Source organism: Sus scrofa, chromosome 2, assembly GCF_000003025.6.
Source record: "Sus scrofa isolate TJ Tabasco breed Duroc chromosome 2, Sscrofa11.1, whole genome shotgun sequence".
Classification (NCBI taxonomy): domain Eukaryota; kingdom Metazoa; phylum Chordata; class Mammalia; order Artiodactyla; family Suidae; genus Sus; species Sus scrofa.
In genome coordinates this window covers 116,967,300-116,988,613 of record NC_010444.4, presented here as the reverse complement: position 1 = coordinate 116,988,613, position 21,314 = coordinate 116,967,300, and the positions used below count along the sequence as shown (strand labels likewise).

The following is a 21,314-nucleotide window of genomic DNA, read 5'->3' as shown; positions in this document are numbered from 1 at the left end:
TCTGCACATAGTATTCTTTCTAACTTTATTCTTTGTGTTGACTAGTATAATAAATTAGAGTGGTAAAAATGGTAAAGGTGTTTCCACATTAAGTGTGGTACTGGCTTTGGGGCTGATCTATATCATATTAAAGAAGTGTGTCTTTAGGAAGTTCACATTGTGGCTCAGCAGTAACAAGCCCAACTAGTATCCATGAGGACATGGGTTCGATCCCTGGCCTTGCTCAATGGGTTCAGTATCTGGTATTGCTATGAGCTATGGTGTACGTCGCACGCAGCTCAGATCCTGCTGGCTGTGGCATAAGCCGACAGCTACAGCTCTGATTCAGCCCCTAACCTGGGAACTTCCATATGCCACATGTGCAGCCCTTAAAAAAAAAAAAAAAGTGTTTTTATATTCAGTATTTTCAACAAGAATGGGCATTGAATTTGTAAAGCATCTTTTCATCACTTTTGGCATGATAATAAATTTTTCCTGTGTAAATCTATTAACATATTGAATAATGTCCATTTTCTAATAGTGATTTTTATTGTAAACTTTAGATTTTCCATTTCCTTTTATGGTTAGTTTTGATAAATTAAATTTTCTAGTAAATTATCTATTTCGTTTAGGGTTTCGTGTTTATTTGCATAGAGTTGAGCATAGTAGTCTTTTATGATTCTTTTGTTTTTTGGAGGAGGGGAGGTATTTCTGTCTTATTTCATTACCAACTAACAGTTCTGGCAAATAGATCTTTTTTTAATTAAAGCAAAACAATAAAAGCAGTTTCACGAATTTTTTAAAAAGTGGTCTCAAACTACTTAAATTATAATAAAGAATCCTCCAGATGTAATTCTAATTGAGTATTCCTTGCCCGCCTAAACTTTTCTGCCTCCTTGCATTAATTTTGTAAGATACTTGTAAATTTGTTTTCCAGTGAACATTTGGATAAAAGTCTGAATAGCAGTCCTTTTGCTTTCTTCTCCCCGACCCTACTCTTAAGAGGTGAGGATCTTTTCAGTGGGCATCTTTATTAAAAAACAAATTGAGATAGTCATATATTCTCAGTAAAGTGAAAGATTCAGAGGTTTTTCCCCATTTCATGAGATAAATTTAGATTTTTTCTTTAATATTGCTGAGTGACTTGCATTTAAGATATATTTAGAATGAAATTTTTGTGATTGTATAAGAGGCATTGTAAAGTAAATTTATGATTTCTTAAATTTTCCAGAAAGCAATTTTGAGTTAGGGATGGCTGTTGTATGCTTAAACGATGTAAGGCAAAGAATTAATTACTCCATGAAACATTTTATTTCTCCTGTAAAATTATATGAAAACCCCCTGCTTTCTAGACCTAAAATGACTTAAATGATTTAATTATGGATAGGAGAAAAAAAGGCCATCAAATGTCTTAATTGTCCATGTGAAAATTTGAATTCTTTTTCCTCCAATAAAGTGCACTTTTAATACTGTCTTGCTCATCTTGCCCATCTGGCTCTATGTGTGATTGTATAAGGCTATAACCTCCGTGTCTGCACATACTTATGTGTACCTATCTCTTTTCTCCTATGTTATTATTTTAGTGCAAAATTGCGTATTAAAACTTTATTTTAAATGATGAATTTTAGGGCTTTATTAACCGTCAGATCCGCTCCTCTGTCACCTGGTTTTTAATATGCTGTTTCCAGATCTGCTTATTAATGATATGATCAAAAAAAGATAAGTGATCCCACCTATAAAGTTCTCCTTTACTTTTAAGACATCTCCTCTGTCCTGTTTAAGAGGGTGAATTACTTCTTCACCTCTTATCCATTGCTTGGGGAACTGGGGCTTATAACAGTAGATCAGCATTAGGTCTTTCTAAGGAAGTTATGTTTCATATGTATTTCATAATATAACTGATATTTGCACAGCACTTCTATTTTTAGACCCTCCTTTTGTTATTTCTAGTAGTATCCCTGCGAATTATATTAGAACAGGTTGTAAATCTCCATTTTACAAATGGTGAAATGAATTCAAATGAAGGGGCAAGGGCAAAACCATGACTGTGACTGAAATTAAGACCCATATCTCCAAATACAAGGCTAGTGCTCATTCTTTTCACCTAAGACTTTGAAAGTGATCCCTGCCTCCCAGGACTCCCTTTTCTCCTCAGGTGACAGTGGGTTGCACCAGGTTTATCCCTGACTCTACCCGTTGGAGAACAGATGACACCTGAGTCCCTTAATTCCCCTTGTTAGGGGCCTTCCAGTTGCTGAACTCCAGTATTGTCATGACTAGCCAGTGTTATAACTTGTCTGTCATATTTTATGTACTGAATTTTTAGTATAGAAACATTTTTGTAGTGTCCAGATCTTTAAGTATTGCTTGAGTACTAACTTTGTTGTACTTTTTTAGCTCTTAAAGATAGGTAGAATTTCATTTATTCCAAGGTGAGTTTGGCATTAAACTAAAAAGAGAATCTAGGTTTTTGGAACTTGGCTGGTCTTAATTCCTAGCAGGGACCCCTTAGTACTGGGATCTCTCCTATGTCTTTCTCTTCTCCCCTCTTCTTTTACAGTCGTGTTAATTAATTTCCATGCTCTGCTTCACTTCTCTTTGACAGTCTCTGCTACTAAAATCATCCATTTTCTTTAAATGTCTTTCAGCCTCATTCTGAGCACAGTGGGTCCCAAGACACATATGTCATAGCATGGCCTATTATATTCATTCTTGCAGATAAATTAATAGAATTTTATATTACTAATTATTATCATCTTTCCGTCCTGAAGATCTCCCTTGTGTCTGTTTTGTTAAATGACTGCCTTTTTAATGAGGGTTTCTTAGATCTTCATACTTCCCCATGAATGATGTTTAAGACTAGCCTTTTATCAAGTGAAAAGTGATAGAATGCAATATTCATTACCCCATTCTGGCTATAAAATTATGTGACTACTGGACCAAACCCAGAAATAAATGAACATTACCAATGTAAATAAATCTCTTATCAGTGGTTATATTTCCTAAGTTTTTTCTGTAAGGTCATTTAAAATATCTTTAAAACCTTGAAAACAATTCTGACCTGATAGGAATCTCTTCCACCTGGGAAAAAGGCAAATATCTTCAAACACTTCTATTTTATTCCTGTTTGTCTTCAGTTAAGACCCTTGTGTCTTATCCTCTTAGAAAGATGCTGCTACTTGCACGATACTGTTTTGAGACTGAAATGACCACATTAACACAGTTCTTATTAAATGTCTCCAGGGTTTTATTTCTTTATCCCTTTCTTTGTGAACAAGCAGCCACTTTATTTTTTAGTAGTGAATTTTCAAAATCCTTTTTAACCTTATAGGTCCAAGTGTAGCCAAGGATGGCTGCAGCTTCATATGATCAGTTGTTAAAGCAAGTTGAGGCACTGAAGATGGAGAACTCAAATCTTCGACAAGAGCTAGAAGATAATTCCAATCATCTTACAAAACTGGAAACTGAGGCATCTAATATGAAGGTATCAAGACTGTGACTTTTAATTGCAGTTTATCCATTTTTATTTAGTATTCCTTCCTATAAACTTGGGGTTAGGCAGTTTACTCACTTAAAAGTGTTATTTTTAAGTTAAGCAGTAATTTGTAAACTCTTTCTTGCAAAAGTTAACACTTACATTTTTAACCACAATGTTTTGAGTTCATCTAGCTAATCTTATAAGGAAAATGATTGTAAAACTCCAGTGACTAGTCACTTAGTTCTTAGTTTTGTTTTGTTTTGTTGGTTGTGCCCATGGCATGTGGAAGTTCCTGGGCCAGGTATCCAACCCATGCTGCAGTTGTGGCCGGCGCCACAGCTGAGGCAGCACCAGATCCTTAATCCACTGTGCCACAAGGGAACTTGCAGTTCCTCATTATTTTTAAGATTAAAAATAAGAGACCAACTTTACCATCACTGTACTGAGGCTGGGTGTTCTTTATAGTCCATAGAAACTAGGCTCACAACTTTAGAATATGTCCTAAGTACTAAAAATAGCCATCCTCCCCAACTCAGATCTTGTCCTCACTTAAGTGTTTCAATGATGGATGATCCAAGAAAGCAAGGTGCCCTAGTGGGAAGAGTCCTGAATTAAAAATCAGTACCTGGAGTTCCCATTGTTGCTAAGCAGGTTCTGGATGTTGTCTCTCTGAGAGTATGGGTTCAATCCCTGGCCTTGCTCAGTGGGTTAAGGATCCAGTATTGATGTAAGCTGTGGCATAGGTCACAGATGCAGCTTGGATCTGGTGTTGCTATGGCGGTGGCATAAGCTGCAGATGCAGCTCCAATTCAGCCCCTAGCCCAGGAACTTTCATATGCTGCAGGTGTGGCCATTAAAAAAAAAAAAAAGAAAGAAAGAAGAGAAAGTACCTGGTTGGTCCTGCTCCTGGTTTTGCCATAGTGAAGTTTTACCCAAACCTTAGGTACCCTGCTAGACTTAAGTTGCCTTTTTGGAAAATACAGTCATTGCACTAAAGCAGATGATGTTCATGTCACCTTCAGGCTCTGAAATTGGTTTGCCAAATAGCATAGAAAAGCTGTGATAACCTCCAAGAAAGTTAGAAAATACTCAGCCTGTATTTGGGAAAAAATATGTTGCAATTTCAAAATAATTGAGGTTAAAACTTCAGCTGTTTTAATTTCTAGTTACTTAGGCAGATTCTCTTCTCCCTGAATTAATAACTATAGAATTGGAGATCACCAACAAAACTGTTATTGCTTCTCTTTTAAAAAAAAAAGTCTTCCTCCTGCATATTGTTTCTGCTCCTTGGCTGTTTTAACATTGGGGTTCTTGACCCTGTTGTTCTCGTCTCCTCACTATCTTAGCCTTACTCATTTCCTATTCTCTTCTAGTTCTTTTTCCATGCATTTCAAGGGCTCCCTTATTCTTCAAGTGTCTGTGTATCACTGAACTATTTTTGCTCCTCATTTAACCTTTGAATTCAATATCATAACAGTTCAGACTTTACTCATATGTACCGTTCTATCTACCCATCTGTCTGTCTGTCTACCTGTAAATCTTTTCTGGGGTAAAAACTATCCTCAGCAATGACAGATCTCCGAGATACTTACCTCAAGTCCTTTTGGAAATAAGGTAGACTGTAAATAAACATTTTTTTTCCTCATGTAAACTATGGGCGACCTTAAAAACAACCAAATCGATAACCTACTGGGTTAAGAAAGAATAGTTTGGTATTTTAGCACTGATCAACATAATATATCTAAAGTTATTGTACATAGCATGTGGTTTTAAAAGTTTAAAGATTTAAAATTCCCAGCAAAGAACTCTTTCCTTTAGAAGGATATTTTGCAGAGAATTCTTTCTGGCACACCTGTCTGAATGTCTCTTTTGTAGTACAGAATTCTAAGATTCCTTTTAGAGTTGGTTTTTTTGATTTTTTTGTTTGTTTGTTTTTTTAACTACTTGAACAAATTCAGAATTCATTTTTGGGAGACATATTAACCTATCCTTAGATCCATCTCCATGCTAAAGTGGAATATCTTTCAGAATAATAATAGAAGTCAAACCCTTAAATTTCTACAGTGGAATATCAAATTGACCGCTTAGCCATGTAGTATAATATTCATCATGAATATTAGTATTTAAGCTATGTCTAGGAGTTCCCTTTGTGGCTCAGCAGGTTAAGAACCCAACTAGTATCCATGAGGATGAGGGTTTGATTCCTGGCTTTGGTCAGTGGGTTAAGGATCCAGCATTACCTCAAGCTGCTGCATAGGTCACAGATGCGGCTTGGATCATATGTTGCTGTGGCTGTGGTGTATGCCGGAAGCTGCGGCTCCAATTCAACCCCTAGCTTGGAAACTTCCATGTGCCACGGGTGTGGCCCTAAAAAGAAAAAAAAAAGGTATGTTTGAATTCAGCCATGAATTGATTTTTACTCAACAAGTGCCTGTACAGACATCCTTGCAAAGCCATCCACGTATTTCTTCAGAATTGGGTGTATGGTATCATAGCGTTTACATCCTTATACTGAAATTATTTATATATCTCTTCTTAAGAGATTTTATACTGTTAAAGAACAGAAACCATGACCTGTTTATTTTGTCTTAGAATATTGATTTGTGAAATAAACACTTGGAAACATTGGAACATCCTACATTGGATTAAAGTTAATCCAAAACAGTGGTTATTCCCCCCCAAAAAAAACACTCATTAGACTTTGCAATATATTGTATGATCTTGAATTATGTTTGCTGATCATTAACCTATTTTTACCCTTTGGAAGGCAAGGTGTGTCTCCTCCAACTCGATGTCAAGATTTCTGAAATTTATGCAGTAGTACCATCTAGTGGCAAAAGGGAGTACTGCTTTGGTACTGATTACCTGTCATTTGATACTATAAAAATTGTGTGTGTGTGTGTGTGTGTGTGTGTGAGAATGTCAGGGAAATGTGTGTACAACAGTTGGGGATATGAGGACACTGACTGTATATTTTAAAACATTAGGGGAATGTTGAAGTTCCCCAGTGGCTTAGTGGGGTAAGGATTCAGCATTGTCACTGCTGTGGCTCAGATTACTGTGGTGGCTCAGATTGAATCCCTGGCCCAGGAATTTCCACATGCTGCAGGCACAGCCTCACCCCAAAAAACGAAATCAAATAAACCTAAGGAAATGTTTGTAGTTTAGGTATAATTATGGCATTGTGGTTGTGTTTAGAATGAATCCCTTCTTAAATGTACATAATGAATTTTTACAGAAGAAACCATATAGTGTCTGAGATCTGGGTTCAGGGGCAGGGGAATGAGGAAGGGGTTATGCGTATAGATGAAAGAAGCCCATGAGTTGATAATAATTGAAGCACGATGTGAGGGTACATAGGAGTTTGTTATATTGTTTTCTACATTTATGTATGTATTTGATATTTCTGTTATTAAAATAAAATACAGACTTAGATTACCTCAAATCAGATAAATGCAGAAATTATAGCTGAACGTAAGAGAAATTATTTACTGTATTTTTTTTTACTCCAGGGCTAGAATTCAAGAGGATTTACTTCAAAATGCTGAGCATGAAGATAAATATGGTTAGATATGAAACACTTAAAATGAGAGATAGAATGGTTATAGAAAAAAATTACCTTTAGGTAAAATATTAACCAACTATCTTTTTTGTATTTGAGCAAAGTGAAATATTTATAAATTGCCCTATAAACTAAAACCATATGCATGTAAAACATTGTTTATTTTCACAGTATAAGAAAAAATGAGAAATAAAAATTCAAATTGACAGATTTCATAATTCATTTTGAATACTTTATTACCAAGTGTACTTGTATCTGATAATGAAAAGAATCTGTAACTATGATGTATTGAAAAAAACAGAAGTGGGTCAAGAAGCACCCCCCTTGAAAGGACACAGTTACTTGTTGATAAATATTTTCTATTCATTGATTGGACCACAACACATTTGTCTCTAAGAAATAATTCTCTGATGTTTTTAAAAACCGAACTTCCAGAATTTATAAATACAGATAAATATCCTCACCTTTAAAATTACATATTAATTTCAAAACTTAGCATTTCTCAAAACTTTTTTTGAAATATTTTATTTGGAATTGTTTTCCAGTCATGTTGCATTTTCTTTTAAAAATTATTTGAAATCTTTTAGATTGTATGTAGTATGCAGACAGAAGCAGTCATTCAGTCCTGCTGCAGCAACTAAGAGGCACTGAATCAAAAATTAAAATGATAATTTTTAAAGATACTGGAGAACTATGAACTCATCAAGGACTGTATTAACTAAAATTCCTAAGAGGAAAGAGTTCTTTCTGGAGGACCTGAAATCGCTGGTGATTTTCTTCACCTGAGATATCTGTTGATTCTGGATACAAACTGATAATTCATCACTGGCAAAGATGTAGGGACTGTAATGTCCATGAGGATGTGGATTTGATCCTTGGCCTTGCTCAGTGGGTTAAGGATCCGACGTTGTGTGAGCTGTGGTGTAGGTCGCAGACGCGGCTTGGATCCCGAGTTGCTGTGGCGTACGCGTAGGTGGAAGCTGCAGCTCCGATTGGACTCCTAGCCTGGGAACCTCCATATGCCTCTGTGCGACCCTAAAAAAAAGACAAAAAATCAAATTTCCACGTACGTATTCACGAGAAAGGAGTACATCCAACTAAAGATGTGTGCAAGAATGTGCATGGTAGCATATTCTTCATAATAGCCTCCAAACTGGTAACAATCCAAATGCTCATTAGGACGATAAAGGATAAATCAGTTAGGGTGTATTCATGCAGTGGACAACTACACAGCATTAAAAAAAAATAGCTGATAACATGGGACAGCATGGATGAGTCTCATATATATTTTGGTGAGCAAAGAATGTGAGACACAAAAGACTATATACTGTATGATTTCATTTACATGAGTTCACAAGCATGGCCAAATAAGTGATACAAAAATCAGAGTAATAGTAACCATTGAGAGTTGATTGATAAGGGGCAAAAAGGAACCTTCTGAGATACTGGAAATGTTTTGTGTCTTCACATGGATGATGTGGATGGTGATTATGTGGATGCTTCAGTTAGACAACAGAAAACTTAAGATTAGTGTACTTTTCATATGTATGTTGTACCTCAGTAAAACAGAAAAAAAAATGAGCCTAATTTTTATCATGGAATGGCCATAGACTATTCATAACAAAAGAGTGAGTAATATAGTCATGCTGCATGATGTCATCTTGAGGCAGAGTAACTGAATATGACTGTAAATTCGTGAATGTAAATTTTGGGGTGAGGTTCATAACTCTGAATTTACAAAAAATAATTTAATGGAACACATCAGTGGAATAAGTAGCTTTCCAAGGTGGCTGCTTTGAAAAATCTTTTAACCTTAAATTTCAATAATTTACTTTTATAGTTCCAGCTGTTAGCAATAGACTTCTGATAGTATGCACAGAAATTTTAAAAACTTATGTTAAAAGTTGTGCATATTCACTATTTTGGTTTGAGTTTTGGGTTTTTTTGTTTGTTTTGGGACTGCACCTCACAGCATATGGAAGTTCCCAGGCTAGGGGTCAAATTGGAGCCCCAGCTTCTGGCCTACACCACAGCCATAGAAATGTAGGATCCAAGCCACGTCTGCGATATATACCTGAGCCCACAGCAATGCTGGATCCTTAACCCATTGAGTGGGGCCAGGGATCAAACCCACATCCTCAGGTTCATTACTGCTGAGCCACAATAGGAATTCCCATATTCACTATTATGAAAAATTAAGAAATACAAAGAGAGATATAAACTTTTTTTAATACCATAGGTAACCTTTATTTTATTTTATTTATTTATTTTTTTGTTTTTTTAAGCTGCACTCACTGCACATGGAGGTTCCCAGGCTAGGGGTCGAATCGGAGCTGTAGCTGCTGGCCTACACCACAGCCACAGCAGCAAGGGATCCGAGCCTCATCTTCAACCTACACCATAGCTCACGGCAACACCGGATCCTTAACCCACTGAGCAAGGCCAGGGATCGAACCTGCAACCTCATGGTTCCTAGTCGGATTCGTTAACCACTGAGCTATGAAAGGAACTCCGATAGGTAACCTTTGATATAACCATAGGTATATATTTTCCTCTCTATTTGCAGATTTTTTGTAGGCATGCATTCGGTGGCATCATATTTTGCAGCATGCACTTTTTTTTTTTGCTTTTCATGGCCACACCTGTGGCACATGCAGCACACGGAAGTTCCCAGGCTAGGGGTCCAGCCTACGCCACAGCCATAGGAACACGGGATCCAGGTCACATCTGTGACCCACACCACAGCCCACAGCAACGCCAGATCCCTGACCCACTAAGCAAGGCCAGGGATCAAAAACGCATCCTCATGGATACTAATAGGATTCATTTCCACTACACCATGACAGGAACTCTCCAGCATGCTTTTTATTTTATTTTATTTTATTTATAATTTATTTTTTTTCCCACTGTACAGCAAGGGGATCAAGTTATCCTTACATGTATACATTTTTTCCCCACCCTTTTTGTGTTCTGTTGCTGTATGAGTATCTAGACATAGTTCTCAGTGCTACTCAGCAGGATCTCCTTGTAAATCTATTCTGAGTTGTATCTGATAACCCCAAGCTCCTATCCCTCCCACTCCCTCCCTCTCCCGTCAGGCAGCCGCAAATCTATTTTCCAAGTCCATGATTTTCTTTTCTGTGAAGATATTCATTTGTGCTGGATATTAGATTCCAGTTATAAGTGATATCATATGGTATTTGTCTTTGTCTTTCTGACTCATTTCACTCAGTATGAGAGTCTCTCATGAGTTCCATCCATGTTGCTGCAAATGGCATTATGTCATTCTTTTTTATGGCTGAGTAGTATTCCATTGTGTCTATATACCACATCTTCCGAATCCAATCATCTGTTGATGGACATTTGGGTTGTTTCCATGTCCTGGCTATTGTGAGTAGTGCTGCAATGAACATGTGGGTGCACGTGTCTCTTTTAAGTAGAGTTTTGTCCGGATAAATGCCCAAGAGTTGGATTGCAGGGTCATATGGAAGTTCTATGTATAGATTTCTAAGGTATCTCCCAGCATGCTTTTTAATTTAATATAATATTTTCAGAGTTGTATGGTAGTCCATCATATGGCTAATGCTATAAATTTATTTAATTCTTATTGTTGGATGTCCAGGTTTATATAGCCTTTTCATTTGTTTCCATTTCAATTTTTTATTATTTTTAATATGTTTTTAAAAAGCTATTAATGTGCCATTAGTTTTGAAAAATTAGGTATATGTTCTTTGTTGTGCTGAGGATTTCTTTTTATTCTTGCGTTTGAACTCTTATATCTCTGTACCTTTTGTAAAAACAATTAGGGTTTTTTTTGGTGGTATGTATCGTTTTAAAATTAGGAAACAAAAAACAAGCCAAAAAAACACTTGTAATTCCAACTTCCATAGAATACCATTGTTAATGTATTGATGATTGTTTTCACATCAGCATTACTTGGGAACTTAGTGAAAATAGATTCTTAGCCTTCACTCCGCGCTCACTGAATCAGCAGTCTGTGTTCCAATAAGCTCTTCAGGTGATTCTGATCCTTGCTGAAGTTTAAGAACTACCACTGTAGGCTTTGGGGAAGAGTCTTGAATAGAGACCTGATCAGAGCTGTGCTTTAAAAGCCTTATTACCTTGATAGTTGTGTGCAGGGTAGTACTATTTAGGAGATTATTTTAATAGCTTCGATGGGTTTAATAACTGGGATAGTGACATAACAGTAGAGAAGAGATGGCTGGTAGAGAGATCACGGTAGAGGTAGAGGCAAAATTTGATAACTGATGGGGTGTATGAAAGAGAGGATGCTAAGGATTTGTTTTGAGCCTGGCGGGAAAGAAGGTTACTGTCATTTAACTGAAGGAATACAAGGCAAAGAACAAGTTTTAGTGGCACAAAATGATAGTTTGATCGTTTACATATGAAGTGCATACTATCCAGATGTAGTGCATCCATTCGTCATATTGAGAGAGTGACTCTGAAGTTTGCCAAGTGAAGTTAGGATTAGAAACACATAACCAGAAGCTACCTAAGAAAGGTCGTTGTTGAATAATGAGACTGGGAAGTATGAGAAGCAGAGATGAGATTAAAGGATCTTTGAAAGACTAGAGGCAGCTATGGATGGAAGGAGACTTGGCATCCTGAAAACTTCAGGTAGCCTATAATGGTAGTTTTCAGAGTTTATGGAAGTGATAGTGTTCGGATGTTTCTAGTAGACATTTTAGAGTAATCTACATTCATTTGAGAAAGGCATCCCTGTGCAAGTTTATGTCCTATCCCACAGTTGTGACACACTCTGACATAATTCTGAACATGAATATCAGTCACTTCCACTTTCCCATATCTACTTATCTAAATAAGCCTTTTTACCTCCAACATGGTCAGTTATTTTAAAGTCCGATCTTAAGGTCACAGGCTATTTTTAGTTGTTAACATAAGGATTTTTTTTTTTAATTTTTTTATTTTTTGGTCATTTTGTCTTTTTAGGGCTTCGCCTGTGGCATATGGAGGTTCCCAGGGTAGGGGTCCAGTTGGAGCTGTAGTCGCTGGCCTGCACCACAGCCACAGCAATGTGGGATCCAAGCTGTGTCTTCGACCTACACCATAGTTCATGGCAACTTAACCCACTGAGCAAGGCCAGGGATCAAACCCGTGTCTTCATGGATGCTAGTCAGGTTCGCTAACCACTGAGCCATGGTGGGAACTCCAAGGATTCTTTTCTTAATGCTTATAATGTCGCTGCCAAGGTAAACCAGTGAAGTTGTCTTTGCTTCGTTTACTCACTTTTTGACTGACTTCCTTTTCAGTCTTTTTATGGATCATTTTTCATATAGGGGAACACTGCCCATAGTTATTAGATCATGAATGTTCAAATTCATTGTTTTGCATTTGGAAACCTAATTAGCCAGCAAAAGATTTTGCTGTGAACTAAAATGAAATGCCTCAGAATATGTAAAATGTAAATATATATAAATCATTATTGAGGAACATACAGAAAAACTAGTAGAAAATGAAGTGCACATTCTTTGACAAAATTTTGTCAAGAGAAGGATTTAGATGGAAAAGGAAATAATGGATTGGGCAAGTCCTTGCATTTTTGTTGCTATGTCTGAAAAATGAGAATAATCGGTCTTGTTATATTGTTTGAAAAGTTAGAGATAATATATCTTAACTGTTCCATTTATGTCGTGTATTGCCTGGACCCACAATCACCATTACGGCAAAATATTACTGTTATTGTCTTGATATAATTTATTATTTATAATTAGTAATAGGTATAATATATGTAGAGTACTTTTCAGTTTATGATATGTTTTCAGATTGATATTTTTTCCCCAGCAGACCTAAGTGCCAAGAAACTTAGAATCATGTCTTCAAAAAGTTATTTAGAATTGTATCCTACTAATATATTGTGTTCTTTTTTTATAGGAAGTACTTAAACAGCTACAAGGAAGTATTGAAGATGAAGCTATGGCTTCTTCTGGACAGATTGATTTATTAGAGCGCCTCAAAGGTAGATTTTTAAAAAGTGTTTTAAAGTCATTTTTTAAAGCTCCAGTTGATAAATTTAGGTATATATATGCAAATATGACTTCTCGATTAGAGTTTTGTTATCCGTTTTTTTATTGGTATGAAATAGCCTTACCCATTAGGATGTAACCGTTAAAGTACAAATATGTAAAAAGTCTATATGCTTATCTTTTTTTTCAGCTAAAACACTTAATTGGCTTTGAATAAACTATTTTAGATTCCTTTCTTGATGCTTTTTAGTCCTCTATAAAGCTCATTGCTATTCTGCCAGTCACTCATTAGGCCTTTAATAAGCCACAGACTGAGTCTGTTGCTTCATTTGAAGGAGTAGTGACCTTCTTTGTTCCATCCATAGTAGAAATGCTTTATCGTCTCATATATATGTAGAATTTTAAAAGACTGTCTCTCATTTTGTTGCTCAAACATCCAAGTGTCAACCAATAAGTGCTTGACTCTAAGTTGAAGCTAGGTGGAGAAATCATCTTTTAGATTCCAAAATATATCATTAGCTAGTGAGAATCTAAGGAAGGAGATTTTGTCTAATTTTCCTTAATCATACTCTTTTTCCCCTGACTGACTCAGTCTGATTTTGGAGAGGAAGTTTTAGCTATTCTGTTTTAAGTAATTGTTTATTCTATCATGTATTTTTGTGGCTTCCTCTGTTAGAAATCTAAAGTTGCAAGGTTCTAAACCAACAAGTGAATATTTTCTTTTTCTTTATATTGCAAAATGATCCCTACCACAAATATACCCTTTTATATGTGCTTTGGCCTGATTTTTTTTTTCAGGACAATTTCTCTTATCCTCTTTCCTACCTTTACATTTATGTCAAACCAGGAGTCAGTGAATCTCTGAGCATCGGTGTTTGTGATCAGGATGTCCTCTGTTTTGCTGCTCAATAGCTGCTGTAATTTAGTACTCCTGCAGGCTTGATGTAATATATATAATGTGTTTTCAATGATATTATAAAATGGGTTAAGTATGAGGCTTAAATATGAACTTAAGATTTCACTTATATTAAAAGATAATATAATTGCATTAGCAAGATTTTAAACTACTTAAAGCATTCATTTTATAAAACTTTTCTCTGTTTTGTTTAGAACTTAACTTAGATAGCAGTAATTTCCCTGGAGTGAAACTACGGTCAAAAATGTCCCTCCGTTCTTACGGAAGCCGAGAAGGATCTGTATCTAGTCGTTCAGGAGAGTGCAGTCCTGTTCCAATGGGTTCATTTCCAAGAAGAGGGTTTGTAAATGGAAGCAGAGAAAATACCAGTTATTTAGAAGAACTTGAAAAAGAGAGGTAACTTTTCTTCATTAAATAATAAACTTTTATGCTGCAATTTTTGCTAACTTTGTCATTTTGTAGTAATTCAGGGTAGAAGTTATGAAGCACATATGGTGGATAATCATGAGCACTTTGAGAGCTTTTTGCATTTATAACTCAAAAATAGTATGTTACTGATTGTACGTATTTTAAATATAAAAGTGTAAATGAGGCGATTTCTTGGGATTCTAACTTCTGCTTTGTTACTTGAATACTTTGAATGCTCTGTGTGTTGGTTAATACACATGAGCCCAATAGTTTTATCTGGTTAAAGTGTGTAACTAATTTTTAATTTCTGGTTATCTTTTGAAATCATTAAGAAACTACTAGATCCACTATAAGGTGCCTGTTTACATTATTAAAGGACTATTAAAAGTGGCCACAAATGAAGCATTTCTTAATTTATGAGTTTCAGTATCTAAAAAACATTGCTTTACATATTTGAATGAGTTCTGGTTTCTCAAAGCTGATTTATTAATTCTTTTCTTAAAGTTAAAATCACCTCACTACAAATGTCAGAAAATATATATTGTTATAAAGAACTTGATCAAGTGGTTTGTACTTCCTAAAAGATTTTAAATTCCCTTATGCATAACTGATACCTTATTAGCTCTATATTCCTTTAAGTTCTATTAGAGTTTCAAGAAATGTTCAAATGTATCAGTGTTACATATTAGCTCTGAGACCTTGGTCAAATCATTAAATTTTTGTGTCATTCCTTCTGTAAGAGAGGGATATGGTTCTACCTTGTGGAGTTGTGAAAAATGATATTAATGTATGGAAAATACTTAGCATATCTCACTGAGAGGCAAAAGACCTTTTACTACCTTCTCTCTGGTTTCAGGTGGGTCCATCTATAAAAATAGGGATGATCATCTGGACCAAAAGTAGTGTTAAGCTTTCTTTAATCTCTTGAGTTTACATGAGTCTCTCTTTCATACCTTGAACCAGGACTGTTTCTGACAGTGTAGGAAATGAAATCCTAAAAAACTAAGAAGCTAATTAGGATCTGTAGTCTTCCATTTCTATTAAGAGGTAAAGGACATGTGAGCGTACTGACTTTACCAGGGACTTACTTCGCTTCATGTAGATAAAGTTCTATTTTTATTCACAGAGAGGAGAGAGAGGGTGTGTGTGTGTGTGTGTGTGTGTGTGTGTGTAGTTCTGATATATCTTGTGTCCTCTCAGTTCTCACTGTTTTGGATGGAGATAAATTTAGTCCTTGCTTATGTGACAAAATCGTTATTTTGCTCTCACACTTGATTGATAGATTGGATAGATCTAGGCTCAAACTTGCTTTCCGTCTTCATAATCAATGTCACTGATGAGAAATTTGACCCCAGTCCAATTCACATTACTTTGTAGGGAACCAGTTTTCTTTAAAATGTATACGTGTTTTCCTTCCTTCACTGTGATGGATATTCATTGTGCTCTTTTGATCTGGAAATTCGTTTTCCTCAGCTTTTGAAAATTCACTTATTTCTTTGATGATTTTCCCCTCTGTTTTTCTATTCTTTCTTTCTAGATACCTCCTAAGTCATAGATTAACTATCTTTTTGACTCTCTTTTCGTATTTTCTGCATTGCCCAAGATAAGTAAGATAAGTGTTAAAAAGTAGTTAAGCCAGGACTCAAACCCAGTTTCATAACTTTTATCATGTTAGCCATTAATACATTTAACAAATATTTATTAAATGCCTAGTACATATGGGCCATGCTTCTCCAAATAACCCTGAGTTAGCTAGAGGACTAAGACATGAGATTTACATTTTAAAGAATACTGTTGACAGTCACTAAATAAGCCTTTAGTACCCACCAGCTTAAAGACCCCGTAGCTTCTGGATCTAGGCCTTCTTTCAGTTTTGAGCCTTAAGCACTGAGGTATGAGTTACAAGATCAACTACTATCATTTAACCACTTGTTTTCATTTTGGCTTAAAACACAATAAGGTTGGCTTGCTTCCCTAGAGCATTTTGTCATAGTTCAGTCTTAAATTTGATGATAACAACTTGTCCCTTTTCTCATGAGCCTTTTCCTCACCCCACTACCATCACTATCATTAGCCTATCAATTTAAGCACTTTTAGCACCCGATCTTATTTAAATAAACAGGAAAATAATCAGAGGAAGTAGCATATTCATCTATCCCTTATTTTCCCACCTTATTCCTGGTAGGTCCTACAGATCCTCACCAGGGAACACTGAAAAATACAGTCAGATCTCATTTTTATGGTAGTTGTGGTATCCAGCTTGTGAAAGAGGTTCAGGCTTTCCACATTGCTTTCTCCTGCTTCTGTTGTCAAAAATAGGAGGGAGGGGCAGCTTCTCATTGGTCTGTACCCCCCAGGTTGTTGCATCATAAGCAGGGTCTGGCTTCCTTCCCATGGGTTCCCTCACTGCTTACTAAGGTAGCCACATCAAAAGTTACGGCTTACTTCTTTTTTTTGGATTTTTTTAAGGCTTTATTTCTTTTTTTATTTTTTCTATTATAATTGATTTACAATGTTCTGTCAATTTCTGCTGCACAAAAATATTTATTTTTTAAAATGCTTCTCAGTAAAGGAAAGGAAATTTTAGTTAGAATAGAACCTTCCACATACATGCATACGTATTTTCCAAGAAAATCTAATCAAATGGAATATTAAAATAACAGTATGAGAGTGAGGAACAGCCTTTGTGTAAGAGTAAACCTCAGAAACCATAATAAAAAAAAAATCCTCAGAGTTCCCATCGTGGTGCAGCAGAAATGAATGTGACTAGGAACCATGAGGTTTCAGGTTTGATCCCTGGCCTTGCTCAGTGGGTTAAGAATCTGGCATTGTCATGAGCTGTCGTGTAGGTCGCGGCTTGGATCCCGCATTGCTGTGGCTCTGGCGTAGTCCAACAGCTATAGCTCTGATTAGACCCCTAGCCTGGGAACCTCCATATGCCGTGGGTGTGGCCCTAAAAAGTCAAAAGGCAAAAAAAAAAAATCCTCAGATCTGACTATAGGAAAATCAAAATTTTCGACCTGGCAAAAACATTATAAACAAAGTTTAAATTTAAATTTAAAGTTTAGAGTCTACATATAAGCAATATCTCATGATATTTGTCTTAGTCTGGCTTACTTCATTTAATATGGTAATCTCTAGGACCATCTGTATTGCTGCAAATGGCGTTATTTCGTTCTTTTTTATGCCTGAGTACTATTCCATTTTATATATATACCACATCTTCTTTATCCATTCATCTGACAATAGACATTTAGATTGCTTCCATGTCTTAGCTATTGTAAAAAATGTAAATAGTCCTTTTTTTTTTTTAATCTTTTTAGGGCCGCACCCATAGCATATGGAAGTTCCCAGGCTAGGGGTTGAATTAGAGCTCTAGCTGCTAGCCTATGCCACAGCCACAGCAACACCAGATCCATGCTGCGTATGTAACCTACACTGTAGCTCATGGCAAAGCCAAATCCCTAATCTACTGAGCGAGGCCAGGTATCGAACCCACATCCTCTTGGATACTAGTTGGCTTACCACTGAGACACAATGGGAACTCCAGTGTAAATACTCTTAAGTAAGAATGGTTACCATCTTATTTAGGTGAAACTTTCTAATATTTGAATTTTAATGATGATGATATTTGTAAATTCCACCTTCAAAAATCCAAAATTAATAAAATTTTCATTTATTCATTATGAATTGTTTGAATAGAGAATGTTACAGTTATAGCTGTTAAGAATTGATGGTATGTGGTCTGTATTAACATTGTGTAAACTCACCTTTTTTGAATAACAGGTCATTACTTCTTGCTGACCTTGACAAAGAAGAAAAGGAAAAAGACTGGTATTATGCTCAACTTCAAAATCTCACTAAAAGAATTGATAGTCTTCCTTTAACTGAAAATGTAAGTAATTTGGTAATGACTTATTTTTATACGTAAAGGTATATGAATTTATAACTGCATTTAAAGTTATTTGTAAACTGTAATATGTTTATCCAAGTGTACACCTACAAATATAATAATGAATGAATTTTGTTTATAAAGACAGTAAAACTTTGTTTTGCTCAAGCATATTTATTTTAAGTCTCTTGTTAAGAAAATCTCTTGGAGTTCCCGTCGTGGCGCAGTGGTTAACGAATCCGACTAGGAACCATGAGGTTGCGGGTTCGATCCCTGCCCTTGCTCAGTGGGTTAAGGATCCGGCGTTGCCGTGAGCTGTGGTGTAGGTTGCAGACGCGGCTCGGATTCCGCGTTGCTGTGGCTCTGGCGTAGGCCGGTGGCTACAGCTCCGATTCAGCCCCTAGCCTGGGAACCTCCATATGCCATGAGAGCGGCCCAAGAAATAGCAACAACAAAAGACAAAAAGACAAAAAAAAAAAAAAAAAAAAAAAACTCTTAAGTTTGAATGCTAAAGAACTCATTATTGAGCTACACAACTGATTTTTTATTCTGTGTATTGAGTTACCAAATATACTTTGTAAAAGTATTATTACCATCTGTCTGTGTTTTGAACCATATTGCATGACTCATGCCAGATAGTTTTTTCAATAAAAATATCTGATATAATTTAAGTCCTATTCCAGTTATGATAAATGACAATAGCTGTTGGCATGGATCTTAGGGCATTTTGCAAGTACTAAAATTTGTTTGTTTTGCAAATAGAACTGTGTAAAAAATGACTTGATCCTGTCAGCCTCTCCCTCTCCACCCAACTTCTTCATGTCAACTATTTTATTCTTGGGATGGCACACCTAAGAACTCTTATGAAATACATTAATAATTTTATTTATTTTATTTATTTATTTTTTTTTTGTCTTTTTGCTATTTCTTGGGCTGCTCCTGCGGCATATGGAGGTTCCCAGGCTAGGGGTCCAGTCGGAGCTGTAGCCACCAGCCTACGCCAGAGCCACAGCAATGCAGGATCCGAGCCGCGTCTGCAACCTACACCACAGCTCACGGCAACGCCGGATCCTTAACCCACTGAGCATGGGCAGGGACTGAACCCGCAACCTCATGGTTCCCAGTCGGATGCGTTAACCACTGCGCCATGACGGGAACTCCACATTAATAATTTTAAACAAGACTTTAATGTCCATAAATTTTTCAGTAATTTTTAAAGAGAGAAAAAAAGCTAATTAAAGTATATCCTCCACCCTAGGGAGTTCCCGCTGTGGCACAGTGATTTAAGAATCCAACTGCAGCGGCTCAGGTTGCTGTGGAGGCACGGGTTCAATCCCCAGACTGGCACAGTGGGTTAAGGATCTGGTGTTGTTACAGCTGTGACGTAGATCACAACTCTGGCTTTGATTCAGTCCTTAGCCCAGAAACTTCCATATGCCATGGGTGCAGCCATAAAAATCCTCCCCTCGGAGGTCCCATCATGGCTCAGCGGTTAACAAAGCCAACTGGCATCCATGAGGACACAGGTTTGATCCCTGACCTTGTTCATTGGGTTAAGGATCTGGCATTGCTGTGAGCTGTGTTGTAGATCGCAGACGCGGCTCGGATCCCGCGTTGCCGTGGCTCTGGTGTAGGCCAGCGGCTACAGCTCTAATTCGACCCCTAGCCTCAGAACATCCGTATGTGGAAGGTACAGCCCTAAAATAAAAAAAATTAAAAATCCTCCACTCTTAGCTTAGACTTTTCATTTTTTAATAGCACTTTTGAGAGAATATAATAAAAGGCAAACATGTGAAGAAGGAAAACCTCTTCCATAACATATAGTAAGCCAGTTTTCTGTGTGTGGATTGCCTGGTGGAAGCTAGAACTAGAAGCTTAAGTGCTCTGCCTCCTAGAACAGTGATCCAGGATTTTGAGAGGGAAAGAGTGCCCCTTCCTGACAATGTCCTTAATATCTTTTGGGGACTTAAGGAGACACTCCTAGTGAAAGAACACTTAGTGGAGAGTTGTTGGCACATGAAGATTGGGAACTCAGAGGGGTTTGATGGGATTTTTACCCTTAAAAATATCAGGACATAGTTTTGCTTACCATTCATTTTGGTGATTAGAGTGTACAAAATTTAGAGATCAACTGTCTGTATGCAGTTATGTATGTGACAACTCAACAGTCACTGGTTAATATTTGAAACAAAGATTAGTTGTTAGATAAATCATTCCCATATTAACCTACTAAATAGCCAGTCGCATTTATTGAATAAGATATATAAGACATTATGGACCAGCAACATCAGATGTAAATTGCTTCTATTTCTTAATTAATTAATTTATTTATTTTTTGTCTTTTTAGGGCATATGGAGGTTCCCAGGCTAGGGGTCAAATTGGAGCTGCAGCTGCCAGCCTACAACACAGCCACAGCAACACGGGATTCAAGCCATGCCTGCAGCCTACACTGCAGCTCACGGCAATGCGGGTCCTTAACCCACTGAGCCAGGCCAGGGATTGAACCCGCAACCTCATGGATGCTAGTCAGACTTGTTTCTGCTGAGCCACAGTGGGAACTCCCATAATTTTTTTTAGTTTCACAAATGTTGCTTTTATATTGGGAAACATGTTAAGAACACTTTCATATGGAAATAGTTATCAAGATACTAGGCATTGCTTAAAATGTCAGATTAAACCACATTATTTGTAACATAGTGTGTCATGTTCAACTTTTTCGCATGGAGATTTGGAAAGTGGAGGACAAATAAGTGGAGTTAAAACTGGCTCGATGGGACTTAGAAATAACATGCAGATTATTTCATCTGTGTTGCAACACATGATTTGGATACAGGAATACATTCTGCATATGAACGTCATCTGTTTATTGCAAGAGAAAAGGTTGAGAGCTCCTCTAACTTAACTCAAACACAGTTTAGAATCTTTAGGCCTACAGAATGCTGTTCTGAGTCAGACATGTACACACGCAGCTTCTTGTTGGGCATATAGAGCATGAAAAATCAACAGCATTTCCTTATTCTCGCCATGGTCTATTGTAACTGTTACCTATCCTTTTGTCTAATTGTATTTATAG

The 21,314-nt window shown here is 36.6% G+C and overlaps 1 protein-coding gene across 1 annotated transcript in view; it reads left to right on the top strand.

Moving 5' to 3' along the window:
* The window catches only part of APC (APC, WNT signaling pathway regulator), a 71,950-nt gene continuing 53,946 nt past the window's right edge, over positions 3,311-21,314 (top strand). Inside the window, 4 exon segments of the mRNA NM_001206430.1 lie at positions 3,311-3,463; positions 12,933-13,017; positions 14,135-14,336; positions 18,135-18,243. Of these exon segments, the coding sequence (NP_001193359.1) occupies positions 3,329-3,463; positions 12,933-13,017; positions 14,135-14,336; positions 18,135-18,243 (531 nt within the window). The 5' untranslated portion in view covers positions 3,311-3,328.